The sequence below is a fragment of the Podarcis liolepis genome, assembly GCF_965112155.1.
Source record: "Podarcis liolepis genome assembly, chromosome: 7".
NCBI classification, from domain to species: Eukaryota; Metazoa; Chordata; class Lepidosauria; order Squamata; family Lacertidae; genus Podarcis; species Podarcis liolepis.
The window spans coordinates 74025227-74040468 of NC_139561.1; the positions used below are offsets into that span (position 1 = coordinate 74025227).

Consider the following 15242-nt stretch of genomic DNA (forward strand, 5'->3'; position numbering starts at 1 on the left):
ATTTCCCCCAAGTTCAGTTCTCCGGATTTCTGCAGCAATATGTGATTTTTTAATTTAAAAAATCTTCATAGAAATCCATCAACATTTTAGTGATACGCAGTCTCGATTGCTCAAAGATTTTTAAAATATTAAGCGGTTTATAACTTCTTTAAATAATAAAATAAATAACATATACATTTTGGCAAGCAACGTTCCCCAACAGAATGTATTTTCATATGTTATTCTGGCCAGTAAATTACATTTATGAACATTTCCCCCAAATATATGCGTTTTTGTACACATGCATTGGTTGGAGAACTGCATTGTAAAATCTGGAGAACTGATCATTTCTTAGAGGAGCTGCATTTCCCTTCACGTATTGTTTTTGGGAGGTGCAAATTCAGGAGTTCGCCATTCAAATGCAAAGAAGACCAAATTTCTGCCCCATCACACTGTAAGCAAGTGTGATGGGGAGGGGAGAAGGGGAGGAGAGGAAAACCTCTCTCTGCTTTCCCCTCGGTATTCTGTAGCTGTTGCTCCTGCTAAGTGCAGACACTGAGGGTATGGCTGCATGGATTTTGCACATGTGTTCATGCAATTGTACAATAGCTGTGGGATTTGATCCTGAGTGAGAACAGGCAAGCTCCATCCCTTAGTTCTTTCAAATAGACCTTAAGGATTTCCCTTTTGACTGTAGTCTTTAGTAGCTAACAAATTATGACTTGGGCTGTAGTAATGGTATTGTATGGCCTGGCTCTGAAATATTAGAGTATTGCTGGATTATTATTATTGCATGTTTCATGCTCGCTTTTAATGGTTTTGTTGAAGGAAACATTTAAAAGGGGTTTTGATATTGTGCTTTGATATATTTGATATAGTCATACTTGATGCATCAATATTGTGTTGATATAGGGTTCCTTCAGATGACCTCCTCCTCCTCCTCCTTATTATTATTATTATTATTATTATTATTATTATTATTATTATTATTAATTTATTTATATCCTGCCCTCCCCAGCCGAAGCCGGGCTCAGGGAAGCTAACAACAATCAAATAATCAAACAATCAAATAATCCAACATTCTAAAAACATTTCATTATAAAAATTAATTAAAATCAAATTGATGGCAACCGTTAAGCAAAATTCTGTGCAGGTTGCCAGAGGAGGGAGTCAGGCTGTGCCCTGACCAAAGGCGCATCATCCATCCTGATTTTCTCATACAATCTTGTGCGGTGGCTAGACTATGTCTGATCTTCACTGAGCATTTGTTCTGATTTGTTTTCAGGCAGGTCATATGTCCCCGAGTATTCATCCTAATTTGCTTGAGGGGCATTTACACATCTTCCTATTAAACATTTGCTCATTTCAGTGGATCACTTTCCTACCTGAAAAAAGTCCATTTTTTTAAAAAAGTGGATTTCTTGCCCTGGGGAGAAAGGTACTTTAATATGCTTCAATTAAGCAAACTTAAATTTCTGGCATGTGTTTGAATCCCTCTTGCAAAATAGTAGCAGCCTGCAGACACCCTTAGTTCAAAAACTGTGTTAGGAGGTACCCCCCCCCCCAAAAAATGTGGTTGATAAATCCATTTAATAATAAATAATAGTCATTTAAAACTGTCACCTTACATGGTCACCTTCTCTGTGGTTAATACAGGTGGATGGACAGCTCTACACGCTGCCCATGAAGACAAAGGATGGGAAACTCTGGGCCAACCAGGAAGGCAATAATATTATTGTCCAGTCTGACTTTGGTCTCAAAGTCCTTTTTGATACCTTTTCGTACATCTTGGTGTCTGTCCCCAGTAACTACCAGGGACATGTCATTGGCCTATGCGGTAATTTCAACAGTGACAGGACCGATGACTTTACTCTACCTACGGGGAAAAGCACCCAGAATGTGATCGAGTTTGGGGCCTCTTGGAAGGTTCCCATTGATGGTGTCAGATGCTCTGATGGCTGTGGAGATAAATGCCCTGTCTGTGATGCAGCCAAGACAGCGCCGTACCGACCTGAGAGTTCCTGCGGAATGATCCAAGCCCAATCCGGCCCCTTCAGGAACTGTCACTCCTTGGTAGACCCTGCTGAATTCTTCAACCACTGTCTGTATGACATGTGTGCAGCCAATGGTGCCAGAGAAACTCTCTGTAGGAGCATCCAGGCCTACGTCACTGTATGTCAGGCTGCAGGAGTTACAATTGGAGCCTGGAGAACAAACAGCTTCTGCCGTAAGTTTGCTCAGTAACCTGAAGTACCACCTTCTTTTTTATCCCACCCACTCACACTGATGCTTAAAATATTCATTCTGCTATATTAGACAAGATGTTGCCCTGCATATGCTGCTGGACTACAGCTCCCAACAACTCTGGCCATTGACCATGTTGACTTGGACTGATGGGAACTGGAGTCCAAAAACAACCGTAGGGCACCATATTGGCTACTCCACTGTAACAGAATAGACAGTCACTTTGATATATGCCATTGGGAGGAGCACAATGGGAGAACATGGTCAACATTTAAATCAGCATTTCATATTCTCCAACATTTCTCCAATGAAAATAGGGATGTCCTGCTCCATAATAATAATAACAACAACAATTTTATTATTTATACCCCACCCATCTCACTGGGTTGCCCCAGCCACTCAAGGTGGCTTCCAACATATATAAAAACACAATAAAACATAAAACTTTTAAAAAACTTCCCTATACAGGGCTGCCTTCAGATGTCTTCTACAGGTTGTCTAGTCACTTATCTCCTTGGCTCAGCGGTCACATAACTCCATTCCCTCCAATGAATAGGGATGAAAATAGGGATGTCCTAGAGAAAAGCAAGGCATTCTGGGATCATATCAGAAACCGGGATGGCTTCTCTAAATCTGGGACTGTCCCTGGAAAATAGGGACGCTTGAAGGGCCTGGCATTTAGATCAGGGTGAGAAATGAGACCCTCCACACTGCTCCATTTGGCCTATTAAGCCATTTTGGTTAAACTACACCCACTTGCCCTGCATAGACCTGATATCAGCTATGATGTCAGGTGTGGCACAGGTAAGAATGAGGTTTGGCCAAAAGGGGCTTTGCAGGCACTGCTAATTGAGTCATGGTTTTCCAGGAGCTTTGGAAGAGCTTTGCAAGATTTGCACATTGTGCCTGGCATTTGAGAAGCACTGAGCACAGGACTTACAAATCACTCTGTGCAAGTGCTTTCCAAATGTTCCACCACCAGCTGGAAGCACTGTGTGATTCCCAGTCCTGTGTCAATTTGCAGATTGTTGGGTGTTTGGGACACACTAGGCAAAGCGCTTTGCAAGCTCTTTCAACTTTGACACGTGTGAAGCACCTGACATCATTATGACATCAGATGAAGGGCAGGTAGGTGGTCCCACTCACCTGTCAAAGTTGTCCTGCGGGGTTGGAGAAAATAAAGATCTGGCCTGCTTCTCCAGCCCTCATTTTGACGATGCAGCCCCTATGTCCTTTTATTGCTGCCCTTAAAAATAAGCCCTGATACGGGACAGTAAAGCAGCCAGAGATGGAACGGTGAGTGGAGGGGTGTCCTATATGGATGAAATGCTTCAGAATTTAAGAATGGTTAGCTATACCTGGACTGTTCCTGCCTCCTATAACCCCTGGTCTTCTCTCTCCTTCTTTTCAGCTCTCACTTGCCCACCCAACAGCCACTACGAGTTGTGTACAAGGACCTGTGGGTCCACCTGCACCAGCTTGTCCACTCCGGGCCAATGCTCAAAGAAATGCTTCGAAGGTTGTCAGTGTGACAGTGGCTACCTGTTTGATGGTGACAGGTGCGTGGCAATGGAGAACTGTGGCTGCGTGCATGACGGGCGCTACATCAAGGTAAGTCCAGCACTTGTGGAAACTGTTGTGTCTGTGCGTATGTGTGTGCCACTTTAGGAGCTCACCCATACTTCCCTTTGCCCTGCCGCTTTCCACCAGGAAAACCCATGGAACAAATGGCAATTAGGTTTTCTGCAGATTGCGGATTGCTCCAATTTAGCATTATAGAAAGGGTTTTCCAAGGGGAAGAGGTGAGGCAAAGGCAAAACAACGTGGAAAGCACAGGTCAAGTGGAAAACATCTAGGCAAGGGACAAGCAGAAGTCTACATGAGCCCTTAGTGAGTCTGCAAGGGCTAGTATCTCTTCCCTCCTTCGGATTGACACTCATGCATTGCTCTGTGCTGAACTCAAATTTTCACAACAGTAACATAAGCGAATGTATATGCATGCTTGTAAGTGAGAGGCTTGAAGGAGCACACCATGTCAAAGGTGCGGTTGTCACCTTCTCACACCCACCTCGGCCTCATAAAGGACAGCTGGTGAGGCTGAAAGCAGCAGCAAAACACAGAGAGACAAAAAGGAGGAAGAGTTGTTGATAAAGACCAAGATTGTGGAGCAAAGGAGATACAATAAGAATAGAGGGAGGCAGCCTCTGATGGGGCAGAGTACTAAAGGAGAGAGGGAGGACAGCGAGAGAAAGCTGGCTGTTGCAGAGACCAAGGAGGAAGGCTGAGGGAAGCAGATGTGAGAGGAACAGCTGGGAAGGAGAAATAGATAGGTGGCGAGGGAGATTTGAGGTTATAACAAAGTATAACAAAGGTAACCAAGAAGGCCTGCACATCACAGCAGAGAACCTTTGATAAGAAAAGCACTTTCCTCCTTGGGGAGTTGAGGAGCCAAGAGGTGGAACCTGTAATAAGCAACTGGTTGTGTGAAAATCCTTGGAGATGATGGACGCAAGAAAACTTAACATCTGAAATAATTAGTATCATTTGAGTAGGAATACAATACATTGCGCCAGAGTGGGAGAGGCTGCGACCAGGTGATCTGCACCCGTGGCATGTGGTGAATTTTTTCTTAGGGGAACAGTTAGGGCCAGAGGTGCCAGCTTGCGAGGGTGACGTGGGGGGAGACATAGCACAGGTGAGCATCATGCCTCCCTCCCTAAGCTGGGCAGAAACTTCCCGGGACTCAGGAAGGAGGTGGCAGGGGAACATTTAAGATACTAGCCTAGTCCACTGACAGCACACCACTGATCTGCACTGAACTGTTGATGGGCAATAACTCCTGTTTTCCCTTTTTATGATTCTTTATACTGGACAGTAGACAGGTCTTCAAATAGAGTATGCCTTCAAACAGAGGACTGCAAAGGAGGAGAGATGGGCACTCTATTCCTTGTCCAGGCTGTGCTCCAACAGAGCTATATAACCTCAGCTGTATAACAAAGGTTTATTTGACCCCTCAAGAACAGGGTTTCACCTCCAAACATGTTGAGCACAAAGGAGTTAGTGAGAGGATGGATGGACTGAGTCCAGACCTGCCCACTGTATTTGGGGAGGGGGAGTTATTTGCTTCCATTTTGGAGTTTGACAAGGGGCCAGAAAAATCTGAAAGGCTTCTGGGACATTGTGTGATCCTGATAATGTTATATGCAGCATGCTATGGCATATAAGTCTGGACCCTTCGAAGAATCCAGATTAGATTCTTCCCTATTCTCTGCCCCATTGAATGTCTCTGTTGTTAACAGGCATAGATATATCTGTCTATTTCTGGTCTATGTCAGTTTCACATCCATCAATTAGCATGGCGTAGAGTTCATGCGAAAATAGTATGAGTAAACATATCAAAGTACAAAATGTGACCTATTTTAATATCCATTTTACTGTCGATTTATCATTTATGCAGCACTGGTGTGCTAGATTGTAGCTTTATAGAGGTAATTCTAAGTACTCAGGCTTGTACATGTTGAATTAAAAATAATAATATTTTAAAACATTTGCATTTAAATTTTAATTCTTTTTTCTCCCCTCCCTCTCTCTTGGGCTGTAAATCTTACAGGCTGGAGAGAATATTGTCTCAGAAGACTGCTTGAAAAAATGCACCTGCCGCCCATCAGGCCAACTGGTTTGTGCAGAAAACAGTTGCCAGCAAGGAGAAATCTGTGCCCTCCATAACGGTGTGCGCGGTTGCATAAGGCAGAATGGAGAGTGTGCCGTCATCCCTGGAGCACACTTGACTTCCTTTGACGGTGTCTCTGGGAAAATTCTATATCTAGGGGCTTACGAGGTTGCAACCCTTTGCAATGGCAGTGACCCGTCTTGGTTCAAGATCGTGGCAGTTGTCGACAAACACAACGGCTGGGATTTGCCAGCGGTGACAACGATACATGTATTTTTCAAATGCCTGTTTCTCACTGTAAAACCGAACAAGGAGGCATGGGTAAGTTCCCGGTGCAGGATCCAGGTTTGCGTCCAATGTTAGTCACGCACAATGGACAGGACTAACTTAGGTCCATTCATTTCAGTGGATCTACCCTGAGTAGACGTCAGCCAAATACTTTCTGCTTTAATGTGTGCTGCCCAAGTGCAATGCCTTGCTAGGCTTTCACCAACAGAGCAACAGGCTTCTTTAAGCAACTAGCCATCCTGGCCAAGGTGAGAGACGCTGGGAATTGTAGTTGAGCAGCATCCAGAGATCACCACATTGACCAAAGCAGGGGAGGGTAAACTGAGGCCATCCAGTCCTCTCTATCTGGCCCATGGGACTCTTCCTGGGTCATTCCCTCTTCCTTGGCCACACCTCTTATCATAGCCCTTCAGCAGGAATAATGCATATTGGTTGCCTAGATGGATAATAGAGAAGGGACATCATATTCAATCATCATCATAATCCTTTTATTATTTATACCCTGTCTGACTGACTGAGTTGCCCAAGCTACTCTGGACTGCTTCCAACATATTAAAAAACCACAATTAACATAATTATAGCCTACGCTGTGGGTTAAACCACAGAGCCTAGGACTTGTCGATCAGACGGTCGGCGATTCGAATCCCCACGATGGGGTGAGCTCCTGTTGCTCGGTCCCTGCTCCTGCCAACCTAGCAGTTCGAAAGCATGTCAAAGTGCAAGTAGATAAATAGGTACCGCTGTGGCAGGAAGCTAAACGGCGTTTCCGTGTGCTGCTCTGGTTCACCAGAAGCAGCTTAGTCATGCTGGCCACATGACCCGGAAGCTGTATGCCGGCTCCCTCAGCCAGTAAAGCGAGATGAGCGCCGCAACCCCAGAGTCGGTCACGACTGGACCTAATGGTCAGGGGTCCCTTTACCTTTTATACAAAGATAAGTGTGCAGCCATTCATTGCCTCGGCTCTTTTGCCTCTGGTCCCACCCACCACAGGGACATGGGCGGCTCTGTGGGTAAAACCTCAGCGCCTAGGACTTGCCGATCGCATGGTCGGCGGTTCGAATCCCCGCGCCGGGGTGCGCTCCCGTCGTTCGGTCCCAGCACCTGCCAACCTAGCAGTTCGAAAGCACCTCTGGGTGCAAGCAGATAAATAGGGACCGCTTACCAGTGGGAAGGTAAACGGCGCTTCGTGTGCTGCGCTGGCTCGCCAGATGCAGCTTGTCACGCTGGCCATGTGACCCGGAAGTGTCTGTGGACAGCGCTGGCTCCCAGCCTATAGAGTGAGATGAGCGCACAACCCTAGAGTCTGGCAAGACTGGCCCGTATGGGCAGGGGTACCTTTTACCACCCACCACTGGCATGTGGCCCCCCCATAAGGGATTGTGGCCCTCAGACTGAAAAGGTTTCCCTCCCCTGCTCCACCCATTAACCCAAACCCTTTCTCCCTCCTTTTCTGCACTTCAGGCTAATGGGCGCAAAATTACGCTCCCAGCAAAGGTCTCTGAAGATGCCCACATGAGCCTCTCTCAAGACGGGATAACTATTCATTTGGCCTCTGAAGTAAAAATTCTGCTCGGACCTCGTGGGGAAATGAAGACGCAAGTCTGTAAAAGCCTGGCAGCAAAGCTTTGTGCCTCCTGTGGGAACTTCAATCAAAATCGCGCTGATGACCTGAAGCTGCCTAGTGGGAAGGTAGCAAGGAGCTTGTCTGAGGTCATTGCTGTCTGGAAGGAGGAGGAATTCTGTGCTAAGTGAGTGGCTCTGAGAAAGGTCTTTGACCAAAGAGGACATGTAAGTGTTGCAATTATTCTAACAAGTATATATACCTATTAAGAAGTCATTTTGCTTTTTTAATAAATGGATTTCAAATATCATTGTATATATTCATACATACTCTATGTCTAAAAGCAATCCATTTGCATGTTGCAAGTGTGGTCATATCTTCTATCCTTCATGAGCCAGTGTGGTGTAGTGGTTAAGAGCGGTAGTCTCGCAATCTGGTGAACTGGGTTCTCTTCCCCGCTCCTCCACATGCAGCTGCTGGGTGACCTTAGCCTAGTCACACTTCTCTGAAGTCTCTCAGCCTCACTCACCTCACAGGGTGTTTGTTGTGGGGGAGGAAGGGAAAGGAGATTGTGAGCTGCTTTGAGACTTCTTAGGGTGGTGATAAAGCAGGATATCAAATCCAAACTCTTCTTCATTCAAAGGGGAGCATGGTACACTGGTACCTTGGTTCTCGAACTTAATCTGTTCCGGGAGTCTGTTCGACTTCTGAAACTGTTCATAAACCAAGGCGCGGCTTCCGGTTGGCTGCAGGAGCTTCCTGCACTTAAGCAGAAGCTGTGTCGGATGTTTGGCTTCTGAAAAATGTTCGCAAACCAGAACACTCACTTCTGGGTTTGCAGCATTTGGGAGCCCATTTGTTCAACAACTAAGCCGTTCGGCAACTAAGGGACCGCTGTATTATCTTTCCAGTGTATCAGTATCAGTCTTTTAGCAGAAGTTGCTCATTAACTAAAAAGACACTCAGAGCAGTTTTCAAAAATTGATTATTAAATCCCTGCCTGCAGACTTGCAGTCTAAAAGGTCATGGCACAAAAGGGGTGAAACCAGGAATAAGAGGAAGGATGGAAAACTCAAACGCAGACTCAACTCTTCGAGTTACAGGTCTTGGAGTTTTCTAAGTTCTTGTCTTTTAAAAAGAGCAGCTCTCCCTGGAAGCATCCTTCCATCCCAGATCAAATCCAGGAGCAGAGAAGGTGACAGTGTCCAGGCCAGGAGGACAAGCCAGCTCCTGCCATGTAGTCCTTTCCCCAGAGAGCAGGCTGGATGGCAGGCAGGCAGTTATTCCCTACAGACAGAAAAAAATAGCATCTGGTAGCAATAAGCAGGTTTTAAAACCGGGGGTAATTGATTAATTACACTCAGAGAGCAAAGTCATTGCAAATTGAGCCGTTACGTGTTAAATAAAATTCTACAGTGCTGTGGGAAGAATTGGGAAGATTCTCACTGAAGCATAAATACACTCACATTGCCTTTTTCACAATTTTCTCTTCTAGTGAGGCCTAAAAGGTACCTGAAGCAAAATGAACCCTTCCCTATGCTGCTTCTGGGAGAAACTTCGCATTTAAGCTCTCGGGCAAAATTCCTTGGTATGGCGTATTCCCTGGCTTCACAGTTCAAGGTTGCTCAACCTGTTATCAAGTTTACTTTGACTGCCTAATAAAATGATGGCACTTTTGCTTAAGAATCAATAAAGCTTTTTTTTGTTGTTGCAAACTTCACTTTGTTGGCATGATTTTAACTCTGGGAATATGCAGAGATGTGAGAGGTCTGGTAGGAAACTCATGGCGATGTTCAAGCAAGAAGGCAAGGAAGCAATATGATCTAGAGCAGTGTTCTTCAACCTTAAGTCCACAGAGCTTGTTGGACTACTCTTCCCCATAAGGTCCAAGGGCCAGTGGCGTAGCGTGGGTTGTCAGCACCCGGGGCAAGGCAAGTAATTTGCGCCCCCTAACCCGTGGATTTGCGCCCCTAACCCATGGATTTGCACCCCCTAACCCTAACCCCCGGATGTTGCACCCGGTGCGGCCGGCCCCCCCCTGCACCCCCACGCTACGCCACTGCCAAGGGCAGACTACAATCCACAGTTGTAAAAAGAGACAAAACCACTACAATTATTTGCGAAACAAAACCGTTCCAAATGAAACAGAACGGTATAAATGCAGCAGAAAAGGTGTGTCCCACAAAACACTGCTTTATATAAAAGCGATATAAAATAAATAGCCATATAAAATACATGCATAAAGCAGTATAAAATATAAATAAAGCAATATAAAAATATGCTAGGTGCCCTAAAATAAGCAGCACATATACAAATACAGTGGTACCTCGGGTTAAGTACTTAATCCGTTCCAGAGGTCTGTTCTTAACCTGAAACTGTTCTTAACCTGAAGCACCACTTTAGCTAATGGGGCCTCCCGCTGCCGCCGCACCACCGGAGCACAATTTCTGTTCTTATCCTGAAGCAAAGTTCTTAACCTGAAATACTACTTCCAGGTTAGCGGAGTCTGTAACCTGAAGCGTATGTAACCTGAAGCGTATGTAACCCGAGGTACCATTGTACATACAACAGTACATATTGCAGTTTCAAAATAAAAAAAGGTAAAGGGCCACTGACAGTTAAGTCCAGTCACAAACAACTCTGGGGGTGTGGCGCTCATCTCACTTTACTGGCCGAAGGAGCTGACGTTTGTCTGCAGACACTTTTTCCAGGTCATGTGGCCAGCATGACTAAGCTGCTTCTGGAGAAACCAGAGCAGCACACTGAAATGCCATTTACCTTCCTATTTATCTACTTGCACTTTTGGGCGTGCTTTCAAACTGCTAGGTTGGCAGGAGCAGGGACCGAGAAACGGGAGCTCACCCCATCACAGGGATTCGAACCGCCAAGCCCAAGGCTCAGTGGTTTACACCACAGCGCCACCCGCATCTCATAACAGTGGTGCATTAATACTCATATCCATCTCTCTAAGTTTCCCAAATACCGTCCCACTTCATTCATTTCTTCCCCTTTGCTCACATTTTCCTTTCGTTTCCACAATTATTATAAATTATTTTGTTATGTTCAAGGGAGACCACTCTTCGTCAGCTGTTCCCTCAGGGCACCATCTGTTTCCACTCCCCTTCTTGCAAATAATGATGAACAAATGTTGGCACTGGGGTATGTAATGGTCCGTACAGGCTTGAGACTCTTACTCTGGGATCAGTCCAGCGGAATCCTGAACCTCCTCTTACGCAAACCCATGAAATTTGGCTTCCACACTTTTTTGTTTAACTTGGCAAGAACCTCGCCGAAATCTGTTGGTTTGGAATGGGCGGCTGAGACTCAGCTCAGTCTAGGGACTGAGTTGGCCATGGTCACTTTGGTGGAGGACATTTACAGATGTGTGTGCTCCACTATGGCCACATGCACCATGCCATTCATTTGAAGTACACTTAACACACATTTCATAGAATCATAGAGTTGGAAGGGAACCTGGGGATCATCTAGTCCAACCCCCTGCAATACAGGAACATGCAGCTGTCCCTTACGGGGACTGAACCTGCAACCTTGGCGTTATCAGCACCATGCTCTAAGCAACTGAGCTATTTGAAGTGCATGACTTCCCCCAGTGAATCCTGGGAACTACAGTTTACAAGTAGAACTAGTCTGATATCCTGCAGACCTGTTGGGTTGAAATAAACGACAGACAAGTGACCAGTGTCATATGGGAGGCATCTACCGAGCATGTCTCGGGGAGTCCCTTTTATTGAATATTACAGCATTGCCACATATGTGCTTGTTGCTGATTGGTTAACACGAATACAATACAAGGGTTGAATATAGGCATTACCGTATTTTTCGCCCCATAGGATGCACCGGCCCATAGGACGCACCTAGTTTTTGGGGGGGAAATAAAGGGGGAAAAATTATTTTCCCCCCAGGTGCGCTGTGCTAATCCTGAAGCTTGGGGCATGCAGAGCTCAGCACGCCCCAAGCTTCTGGGTGCCGGCAAGGTCTCCGCTAGCTGTGGGAGAGCCGCGCGACTTCGCGCGGCTCTCCCAGGGCTAGCGGAGCACTGCGCTAATCCCGAAGCTTGGGGCGTGCGGAGCTCAGCGCGCCCCAAGCTTCTGGGTGCTGGCAAGGTCTCCGCTAGCCGGTTAGCACCAGCAACTAATGGCGGATTCCCTCCGAGCTCCGGAGGGAATCGGCTCTGCAGGATCGGGTCTTGCCACTGCGGCGAAGCGGGGACCCTAAAAAATCACAGGTGGAGAAGCCTATGAACGTGGTGACTCGGCGGGCACCATTTAGGCCCCCCCCCCCGATCTGCGAAGGAGCCTTTTTAAAGGCTCCGGAACGGGGTCGGGGTGCGGCGCGGTGCTGAGAGTACTTCCTCTTCTTCTGTGGAGTGAAACTGCAAGCCATTGTCGGAGAGCGCTGACTTCTTCTTTTGAATATTCAGATTTCAAAGCAACAACCCGTGAGTAACATGGAAATTTGGGCTCTAAAGGAAGAATTTCTTTGAATTAGGAACGAGCGGGGAAGGGTTAAAAAGGAAGTCCGCCCCCCCTCTTTGTAAACATCATAAAGCAAAGGACCTGCGACCTAAGGTCGTAAGAATTTTTCTCTGTTTTCTTGTAAAAGACTTTAATTTCACGGTTGGATATGTGTTTGTAAAATTTTAATCTGAAAAAAACAAATAAATTAATTTTTTAAAAATCAACTGGAGTATTGTGAAGGAAGGTGTGTCCGAATGACTAGTGAACAGGGCTTTATTTTTAGATGGAGATGCAATTATTTAAATCAGATTTTTATTTTTGCAGTAAACCCACATGAAAATTGCAACCAATATCCTCCTGGGTTCCAAGAGGGAAGAAAGGGATGGTTTGCTTTGGTCATTGGGTCTGGGCGGCTTGAGGTGTACGTCTTCAGGCTTCAGTGGGAATCTCATATACATGAGTAGAATGTCAGGTGTTTTATTTGTCTAACACCTTCAGCTAACACAGGGGAGGTTTCTGTTTAACTCCATCCTCTGGCAATGTAAACTTACACAGAGATTTACAAGCAATGCATATCCCCCAGGGAGAGCTTTGGCTGAGAGCCACAAACCACAGAATAATAGGCTCTCTGAGACTTCGTAGTGAGTGGTTAAATTCCAGACAAAAACTGATCTTCCGGGACAAGTCCCTAGGTCAGAAAATTAAATATATTTCCTTCATCCTTCCGCATGTTCAGGAGGTGTTGTTTATTTGTTTGTTGCGTGGGCATGGAACAAAACTGGGCATTTATGCTATCAACCAGCAATGTGCAGGCGAAGGTTCTTGTGCTTGCAGAGCAAGTGATGTGCTCCTAGGAAGCAGGGGAACTGCAGAATCAGGCCATTTGGCCCAGCATTGTTTACACCAGGGGTGGGGAAGCTGTGGCTCACCATGTGCCAAATTTGGCCCAGCAGGAGTCTCAATTTGGCCCATGAGGCTGCTTTTCACAAACCACACCCACCTGCCCCACACCTGAAGCCATCTAGGATGTCAGGTGTGGGGCATGTACTGACCTGGCTACAAAGGGACAATCTGGAACTTAAAGTTAGCTCCTGGTTGTTCCCCTTTTCTTATGTTTTAGCAGTGATTTCAATGCAACCCACTTCATGCAAGCGATTCCTGCAGCTGGCAGGCTTGACTTCGGCGCCCATCACCTGATGGTCACCTGATGGTCATTGAGCTGATGAGCAGCTTTGCAAATGCCAAGTGCAGGGCTGAGAAAGCCCCTTGTGCTGTGGTTCCCAAGCACTTGGCAACCAGCAGGGGTGGGGTGGAGATACATAAGAAAAACATTCTCCACACCTTGTCAACACTGACTAGCAGTGGTTCTCCAGAATTTCAGATGAGGGTCTCGCCGAGCATTATTAAGAGTTTCTGGGGATCGAACCTGAGATTACAACACTTCCATATCACTACTGAATTGTATCTTAATTTACAATTAGATAGCCTACAATATATACATGGTGACACCAACTAATTGAGGATGTTTCACCCCTCCCATTGCAAGAATCTGCTGACAATGTTTCAGAAAGGAGGGGGCGGATTTTGCTCATCGCTTCTTCCACTCCAGCCTGTGGGAGTCTGAGTGTTATCTGTATATAGATAAGGCGACCTCATCAAGCAGCTGTAACACTCATGCAGTCCAGCATCTCCAATTAGTCTTTAGTTAGTTTATGCAGTAGCTATAGAGAATAAAAGAAGTTATACTTCAGAGCTGTCGTTTGTGTGGTTCATGATCTGCTGTGCTCCGCTGACTTTTGGAACTGAGTTTGGTGCTCACAGCTCTAAGTTGTGAGTCCACAGCACTTAGACCTGCTCCCTGCAGTGGAAGGTCTCTGGGAGTGCTTTTCCAGCTCGCCTGGCCCAGTCGGGGCTGAAGAGGTTGAGCCCAGTCATTGGCACTGGATCAAAGGCGAAACTGACACTAATATGAGTTAAGAAAATGTCCCAAAGTAAGGGATTGTTTGGCTAGTTTAATATCACAAAGAATCACTCAAGCTTGAGGCAACATACCTGCCAAGGTAAGTGTAAAGTCAGACAAAAAAAAATCTGATTCAGTTTATGTTGAAAGGCAAATCTCATGTGAACTTTCTGAAACAATATGTCAACCGAAACACAGTCATCCTACAAAATTCACACTTCTCCGAATTTTGTAATGTGGTTCTCAGAGCCCCTGGCAGGTTGGGGGGAGCAGAAAGTGGTGTCCCAGGGAAAGCATCGGTGGTGGGCTCTTGCAGGACTCAGGCAGTTCCCCAGGGATAAACAACAAAGATCCCCTGTGTTGCAAACAGAACAATCTAACAACCCCAAAGCAACACAGTAGGCTAATAATATGATTGCAACACTTCCATATCACTACTTAATTGTATCTTAATTTACAATTAGATAGCCTACAATATATATACATGGTGACACCAACTAATTGAGGATGTTTCACCCCTCCCATTGCAAGAATCTGCTGACAATGTTTCAGAAAGGAGGGGCGGATTTTGCTCATCGCTTCTTCCACTCCAGCCTGTGGCAGTCTGGGTGTTATCTGTATATAGATAAGGTGACCTCATCAAGCAGCTGTAACACTCATGCAGTCCAGCATCTCCAATTAGTCTTTAGTTAGTTTATGCAGTAGCTATAGAGAATAAAAGAAGTTATACTTCAGAGCTGTCATTTGTGTGGTTCATGATCTGCTGTGCTCCGCTGACTTTTGGAACTGAGTTTGGTGCTCACAGCTCTAAGTTGTGAGTCCACAGCACTTAGACCTGCTCCCTGCAGTGGAAGGTCTCTGGGAGTGCTTTTCCAGCTCGCCTGGCCCAGTCGGGGCTGAAGAGGTTGAGCCCAGTCGTTGGCACTGGCTCAAAGGTGAAACTGACACTAATATGAGTTAAGAAAATGTCCCAAAATAAGGGATTGTTTGGCTAGTATAATATCACAAAGAATCACTCAAGCTTGAGGCAACATACCTTCCAAGGTAAGTGTAAAGTCAGAC

At 45.8% G+C, this 15242-nt stretch overlaps 1 protein-coding gene across 1 annotated transcript in view; it reads left to right on the forward strand.

The window, feature by feature from the left end:
* LOC310710937 (IgGFc-binding protein-like) overlaps positions 1-9450 on the forward strand; it is a 33444-nt gene extending 23994 nt beyond the window's left edge. The window contains exons 15-19 of the mRNA XM_083512276.1: positions 1636-2206; positions 3635-3834; positions 5834-6214; positions 7643-7969; positions 9238-9450. Of these exons, the coding sequence (XP_083368402.1) occupies positions 1636-2206; positions 3635-3834; positions 5834-6214; positions 7643-7933 (1443 nt within the window). The 3' untranslated portion in view covers positions 7934-7969; positions 9238-9450. The remainder of the gene's footprint in view (positions 1-1635; positions 2207-3634; positions 3835-5833; positions 6215-7642; positions 7970-9237) is intronic.
* Positions 9451-15242: the final 5792 nt, after the last annotated feature.